We start from the raw sequence: 7,801 nt of genomic DNA on the forward strand, positions 1-7,801 counted from the left end.
CACTCCAGCCTCACGTCCCCCCCACCCGCCCCCCTTCCACCAATGCTTCACCATGGCCTGTCTGTTTTTGGTTGTTGATCCTGACAGAGTGAAGTTCAGGTTCTGTTGGACTGAAAGACTTCTCTCTGGTGCTTTAGGTGACGGGTGTTTGACCTGCGTCCGTTTAAGTGTGTGTGTGTGTGTGCGTATATGCATGCGTGTGCGCAGAGATTGCCGCTGCTGCCGCTGCTGCTGCTGCTGCAGAGGTGGAATCCCTCAGTTTTGTTTGCTCTGTGCCTCCTGTGGAGGTTCTTTAAAGAAGAAACATCTCCTGGGGGCCACAGTTGGAGGTGGAGGTGGACAGGTGGGGGTTAGGAGACGGCTGTGTTTCCTCGGTGTGACCCCCCCTGACCCTCCATCTTCACAGTGTGAAACTGAGTTGAATTGTGTTGCCCTTCAGTACAGAGGTTGTGTGCATTCAGTAGTGAAGTTTAATGTCATGCTATAGCGCCCCCTGTTGGTGTGAGTAAAGAGTTGGGAAACGGGTTCTATTCCAGCGTCAGTAATCTCAAGAAAATGTACAGAAAACCTTTTTTTTTTCCTTTTTTTTCCAGAAGACTAGTCATTATTGGGGGTTTTCTTATCACTTTATTTATATTTGTACCATGTGATTTTTTTTAATAGCATTCATAGCAGGTAGGTCTTCTTTGAACGGCACCACTCTTTAAGACGACTGTTTTTTCTGCTCCGAACCATTTAACAGGTCATTTAGATGTTTGTTTCTAAAATGTATTGAAAGGGTATTTTTGTATGTGTTTATCACTTCCTTTAAACAGATCAGTACACCAATTAAACCCCTAAAAAACTAGTCTGTCTGCCTGTTTGTATTGTTGACAAATCGTGTGTTGCTGAAAGGGAAAGACCAGTGACAGCCGGTAGATGCCAGTATTTCTCTCTGATTAATTCAGGTGATTATTAACACGAAAAAAATGCAAATTAATTGAAGCAACATTCAGTATATCTCTGATTAATTCAGGTGATTATAACATGAAAAAATGCAAATTAATTGAAGCAACATATTATTTCTAAAGTCTTTTTTTATTCCACCACAGAATTTCCAGCATTTTCTATAATTCCTTAACATTCTTTTGTGTTTATATCAGCAACAGTGTCATTTACAGACAGAATAAAAACACTCACATCAAACAATGGCACACTTGTAAAATCAATAATTGCAGGAGTGTTTCAGTTGTTTCCCAGACAAACAATGTAAATATTCAAGTGCAAAAAAAAAATCTTATCTTTGACATAAAGCAGCCAAACAGCCCTTTGACTTGAGATGATAAACTTTAGTGTATGTTTAACATTTACCCAGAAATTTAAAGTCCCCAAGTGCAAGTTTTAAACAATATAAATATATTTTAAAACAACCTACACATTGTCTTAATTTCATTGATTGAACTCAACAGCATAGTCATTCTGTTCTATCCAGTCACAGACGATCGCGAGATTGTTTTAACTAAAACTAAATCAATTCCACACAGACACCGCACAAATGATTCATGGTTTGAAAAAAGTGCTGTAATTTTTTTTAAATTTTCATTTCAGTCCCCTGAGCTCTGAAGCGCCAACTATGAACAGCTACTGTAGTCTGTTTTTGACCAGCAGAGGGCAGTAACCTCCAGCATCTAAAACATTATACACTGTATTGAAACTCTAAGTAAAACAGACCATGTTGACCAACACATGTTGATGTGTGTTGTTCTATTTGTTCCAGTTTCAGAAAGAAGATATAAAAGTTCAGAAAGAACAGAGTTGGTTCCAAGTTGGTTCAAGTAAAAAAAAAAACAGTTGTTGAAACAACAAATGTATGTTTAAAGCCATTGATCACAGAGCTGTGGTAAAATTATGACACTATGTTTCTTTAAACCCATACCCACAGACCATGTGACAGATAAACTGTGTGTGTAATATATTTATGTAACGACCAGTTCTGTCGTACTCTTAAAGCTGTTTTGCCTCTTAAATCCTGTTTTCTCTGGATCCCTCAGTGCAGTAAAAAAGTACCGGTCCCTTCGGCGCTCTAGTCTGACTTCCGTCGGTTCTTCAGGTTGCTGATGTAATCTTTGACGGTGTTTTCGATGTTTGGAACGGCGTAGTTTTGTGCTGCGTAGATCCCTGTACACGTTCCTACAGCCACACCAAGCAGAGCCGACGACCGGAGCCGAGCAATGATGTACCCGGCCAGAAAACCCTTCAGGAAGGGAGAGGTGAGGAGACTGCCTCCCTGAAGAGGGGTAGGGGGGGGGAGAGGGGACACAGATCAGGTAATTAAACCCATAGACATTAGTTCAATATACACAAGTAACAGAAACACACCATGGACATGACATTAAGACAGTAAATTTGAACCTACTGGAGGAACTCCTGCCTGGATCTCATCCTCCATCCGCTTCTGGAGGTCCTCCAGCTGGTCCTGCAGCTCCCCCAGGTCCTTCAGCTGACTCAGAGGGTTCTGTAGAGGCATCAAAAAACAACAACAATGGAAATAAGATAAAATACAAACGAATCGAACCACTTCTGTTGATTCACTTTAGTATTAACTTTGCCGTTTTCCCCCACATCTGCGTCACACCTATACTTTTTTTTTTTTACTACATCGTCATTTCAAACCTTCCAGTAAAAGTTTACATCATCGCTACAGGCTTGTTTATTACGATGTTCTGTGACGATGTTTGAACTGTATATTAAAAACTAAAAACACAAATACTTAAATGTACGGTACTGCGGGAAAGTTTCTTTGAAATAAAAAACATAAAAACATAACCGGTCACGGTAATAATGACTAGTTTTGTATGTCAGCTCGTTAGCCAACATGTAGTTCGGCTAACAGACCGACGGATTACAACACATTCTCCCGATAAAACTAGTCTGTATTTTCTTAGTTTCCTTTATTCGCCAACGTTAACTGTCAGTTAAATCACAGTAAAGTTAATAATTAACAAGTTTGACGTTCGAATTTTGACACCGACCTTTCTATCAGCCATTGTGGTTGTACGTTTTCTTCGTTTACTCAACCGACTTGGTTAAAATCTGTTACACTGGCCTCCAGTGGTCAAACGCGGCACTGCTGCTGTCACTCGGCCGTAAGCTGCTGTCCGTGTAGACGACGGGTCACTTAATTGAGTTTCAAAAATAATTCACTTAAACAAATGGTTCTAAATTGTTTTTACTTATCAATTTCAAATTATTTTTCTACATGTTTTCCCACGTGACTTTGTTAGAATCGTACATGTCCAATCAGTAGCAACTGTTTTTAAACAGATAAAAACAGATCAAATACCAGGTGTGTGTTTTCATACACGGGCAACTAGGGGGCTCGCGTGTGTTTTTCGTGATGCTGCTTCTACGCCGTGATTGGTCAGATCTTTGACCAATGTCCTAGTGTGGAGTGAAGGTTGTCGACAATCTGGTCAAGTAGCGTCAGGTGCTAACAGATTTCTGGAACATTCTCTCTACAGTGAAGTGTGTGACCGTAAGAAACATAGAAGGAAAGTTATCCACAGCAGAATGTTCTTCACGTCCCCGCGACGAGGAAATGTCAGGATGACAGAAACGACAGACAGGATGATGGAGGACCAGAGGCAGCGGGCAGCGACCACACAGGTCAGTCCGGTCCACCTCTCTCTCTGTCTGTGGCCCACATTCACATGACACGAAACAGAAACTGTACTTGTGGTAATTCATTTTATATATATTTATATATATATATATTATCAACTCTGACATGGATTAAATCTGATTCTCATCTGTTTCCGGTCTTTATCAGGTGTTTTCAGAGGAACCTGCTGTCACTCTGTTCAAGTCTGACGTCACATCCTTCAGCTCCTTCAGCTCCACCTCTACTGGAGGTAAGAGGTAAGGAGTCTGGGATCTGATCGGGATGGATTTTGGCTAAGGGGGGAGAGAGTGTGTGTGTGTGTGTGTGTGTGTTCAGTTGGACTGGGTTCAGTTCATTTCCTTCTCTTGGCCGTGTGCTGTTCAGTATTCAGCTGCTGTTTCACTCTGAGGTGGATGTGACTGGAATAACGAATGATTAGAAAAACTTTCAATTCAATCATTAAATCAAAACTGTTGGAGTGTGATGTAATACCAGTAGTCACCAGGTGAGGGCGGGGTCGCACCCTGGACAGGCTCCTGTCCATCACCGGGTCACATCCAGAGATATAGACATATAGAGAGTTTCATTCACGGTCACATTCACACCGAGGCCGTGGATGTTTGATGAGAACACCGGGTGACGTCGACGCTGCCGACTGTCAAGCTACTGTTTTCTACACTTGACACCGTGACTGACCTGCAGTGCCTGCTGTGGCCTCAGGAGGAGCTGTTTTAACAACACCAGTCGGTGGTTAGGAAGTGTGTGTGTGTGTGTGATTTGTGTGTGGGTGTGTGTGCCATGTGCCAAGTGTGTGTGTGTGTCAGTGTGTGCAGCCAGTACAGTCTTGGTCTCTGTTGGCAAACTGAGCCACGTCCAGCAGAGGTGCTGCAGTGAGGCTGCAGCACCTCTGCTGCCATGTGCCAAGTGTGTGTGTGTGTCAGTGTGTGTGTGTGGGATAAGTGTGTGTGTATGTGTGTGATACTTGTGTGTGTGCTTCAGTATTGATTCTGAGTCAAATAAATAATGAAAAAAGATTCATTTAAAAACACTGTTTGAAAAAAGGGACTTTTCTTCTTCTTCATAATTTTCATCATCTTCTTCATCATCTTCTTCATCTTCTTCTTCATCTTCTTCTTCCTCGGCCCCAGCAGCATCACCAGTAGCGCTCCCTCCTCTCTGTGGACACACACTTTCTTCCTCCTGGACTTTCCTAACCCCTCCCATCCTGTCTCTACCTCTTACTTACAGGGACACACACACACACACACACTCACACTCACACTCACACACTCACACTCCTACAGTGGGGATGAGTGAGTGGGTGAAGACCTGTTCGATGTCAGACTCCAGTTTCCAGCTGAGATCAGAGAACAACAACCTGTTTTTACTGGACGATTCCTCAGGGAGAATTTTCTGCAGCTCATGGACTGATGCCAGTGGTGGGGGAGACAGGGGAGACGGGGGAGACGGGGGTATGACAGCTCCCACGGCACAGCGGTAGGTGAAATGATCAAAAGAATATCTGGTCTACATGAAGAACTTTAAAGGATGGAAGCAGTGGATGAGACGTGTCCAGGACATGGACGACGACGACGATGATGATGATGATGATGATGATGATGAAGATGGACACTTCCTGTCAATGTTTGTCCAGTGGAGCTGAAGAGAGAGAGAACACTTCATCCTGGGATATTACCATTGTTCTGTGAAGTACAACTAAATACACACAGTACACAGTAGTTCAATCTTCATCAAGTCTCAACTGCACCCGTCCCCCCCTATGGAGCTGCAGGGTATCCGTAGGCCCACGGGTGGGCAGGATATGAAGGGTCAGGGATTGGGCTTCGGCGGTCCAGGACCCACAGCCAACGCCATAATAACGGCGGTGCAGCAGCAGGATTATTCAGCCGGCGTCTGGCTCCGCAGGAGGGACAAACTGGAACATGTAAGTCCTGGACCAGAACCAGCAGCAAACAGACCGGTACTACTCCTCCACCACAGAGAAGCCATACACACACACACACTGGGTGGGGGGTCGCTGGGTGGGGTGGGGCAGCAGTTGGAGTGGTTTCTAAAGTGCACTGAAGTGAAGAGTGGATGTAATGGCATTAACACGGTGGTTAATGACTGATGGACTGGGGTTCGTGTCCAGTCAATTTGAGACTGAGAGTGTGTGTGTGTGTGTGAGCGTCGGCTCTTGGACCCCGGTCCTGATGGGTGACTGTGTTTGTGTCAAAGGTCACGGTTTGTGCTGCAGACTGTAGCTGACGTTCACAGACCTCAGGGACCGTCAGGCAGTGGTTGAAAAAAAAAAAAAAAAAACGAACATCCTGTGGCTTGGACATGGGGGCACACATGTGAAGACATATGGTACAAATACGTGGGGAAATATGTGTAAAAATGTAATGGAATATATCTTTAGTCGGTATCTTTTTTTATTATTATTATTAAATGGTAAATTAATTCAGTGAAAGCTTTTAACACTAAACCGTTTACACTCTAAGGCCAACAGAGGGAGCTGTTGTCGTTGTTAAACGGATTAAGACACAAACACCTTTTGTTTTACCTTAAAGCTAACGGAATATCCCAGAAAATATAAACAAAAATGGGGAAAAAAGAAGCAGAAAAACATCACAAAATCACGTGACAACGTCACTGTTTGTCTGACCTCGTTTACTGGAACAACAACGTTTTCTTTCTTTCTTTTTTTTTTTTAACCAATATATTAGTTATTCTGCTTCACACTGAGCTCTGGTTTGTGGAGGCGAAAGCGCCCTCTGGTGGTAACTTAGTGTCAGCTCACAGCTGCAGAGGACGATGTGTTAAATATTTCCATGTGAACTGGAGCTGCACTGATGAACATGAACTCAGAACCAGGACAGTTGATGACGTTTTCATCTTTTTTTTTTTCATCTTCTCTCATTGGTTCTTGACTTATTTCTGTCGTTGGGAAATAAAATAAATAATAATAAAATAAATATTGGACTAGGCTTCGGGGAGGTGTTGGTGATGTTGGACATTAACAGAGTCTGTTCATGGGTTAAACAGGTCTGAGGGGTGAGGGGTGAGGGGGGGGGGGCTTCAGTTCACAGCAGGTTAGGGGTTTTTTGTTGGTGCGGGCGGTATTAGGAACCTGTTCTGTTTATGACAGTCTAACACGTGTGTGTGTGTGTGTTCAGAGTTGACATGGAAGTAATGCATTAGCCCTGTTCAAACAGAGGGGGCGCTGCAGGGTAATGAAACAGACAGTGGGATCAATACATTAATGTCAGGAACATTTATTTTGTTTCTAAACCAATTTATCTGAACAAAGTGAGCTGCTGTAGGAGGGGAGGGAGGGAGGGAGGGAGGGGAGGGGGAGGAGGGGGTGATCACAGAGGATCAATAGAACTGAAGGAAGAGCAGAGAGGCTGAGGGGGGAGGAGACGAGCTGGACGGACAGACGGACGGATGGACGGATGAAGGAGGAGAGAAGACGGAGCAGAGACTTGGTCTGTGTCTGAGAGACAGTGCAGAGAAATGTGAGCTTTCTAACAGAGGGGGGAGAGAGAGGGGGAGAGAGAGAGGGGAGGATAGAGAAGGGGGAGAGAGTGTGTTAGAAGTAGGTGGATGAACATGATACGGTGAGAGGAAAGGAGGAGGTGCAGCGCAGAGGAGCAGGAACATACAGTGGAGAGAGAGGAAACGGAGGAGGAGTAAAAGAGGAGGTGACGGAGGGAGAGAGAGAGAGGGAGGGAGAGGGAGAGAGAGAGAGAGGGAGGGAGGCACCTGACACACACATAGAGCAGGTAGAAAACTAGAATTAGCTGTGTCACATTTAACTGGAGTTTTCATTCACACCACAGAGGGAGAGGCACCGCACTGCACACACACACGCACCTGACACACACACATGAACGTGTGTTTCAGATGAACAGCGCTCCCTGAGGAAGAGGGGCATTAGATTTTACACACACACACACACACACTCACAGAGACACACACTTTCTCTCTCTCTCGTTAGATGTTTTTCAGAGATGTTTTTCAAGACCAGAAACTGAGGGACGCAGCATGAAGGTGAGCTCTGGTTCTGACCGGGGGCGGGCGAGGGTCGGGGGGGCAGGGGGGTCCTGTCTTTCTGTCTGTCTGTCGTTCTGTCTGTCACTCTGACAGTCAGGGGGT

The 7,801-nt window shown here is 44.5% G+C and overlaps 2 protein-coding genes across 2 annotated transcripts in view; one reads left to right on the plus strand and one right to left on the minus strand.

Moving 5' to 3' along the window:
• Positions 1-1,833: 1,833 nt before the first annotated feature.
• LOC112487839 (SLC35A4 upstream open reading frame protein-like) lies at positions 1,834-3,140 on the minus strand. Its single transcript, XM_025060858.1, has 3 exons — positions 3,012-3,140; positions 2,396-2,494; positions 1,834-2,266 (listed from the first exon to the last, which is right to left on the minus strand). Exons 1-3 carry the CDS (start codon positions 3,024-3,026, stop codon positions 2,063-2,065), a joined length of 318 nt encoding a protein of 105 aa, XP_024916626.1. The 5' UTR covers positions 3,027-3,140; the 3' UTR covers positions 1,834-2,062.
• Positions 3,141-3,241: 101 nt separating this feature from the next.
• Positions 3,242-7,801, plus strand: part of LOC103386902 (gastrula zinc finger protein XlCGF7.1-like) — a 10,829-nt gene continuing 6,269 nt past the window's right edge. The window contains exons 1-2 of the mRNA XM_025060857.1: positions 3,242-3,645; positions 3,809-3,897. Coding sequence (XP_024916625.1) covers positions 3,550-3,645; positions 3,809-3,897 — 185 coding nt within the window. The 5' untranslated portion in view covers positions 3,242-3,549. The remainder of the gene's footprint in view (positions 3,646-3,808; positions 3,898-7,801) is intronic.

The sequence above is a fragment of the Cynoglossus semilaevis genome, chromosome 12 (genome assembly GCF_000523025.1).
Source record: "Cynoglossus semilaevis isolate Cse_v1.0 chromosome 12, Cse_v1.0, whole genome shotgun sequence".
NCBI lineage: Eukaryota > Metazoa > Chordata > Actinopteri > Pleuronectiformes > Cynoglossidae > Cynoglossus > Cynoglossus semilaevis.

What these genes read in the sequence shown, in the direction of transcription:
- LOC112487839 (XM_025060858.1), bottom strand. An exon ending in TCCAGGCAGGAGTTCCTCCA is followed by an intron (nt 2,267 to 2,395) that starts GTAGGTTCAAAT and finishes ACCCCTCTTCAG; the next exon opens with GGAGGCAGTCTCCTCACCTC.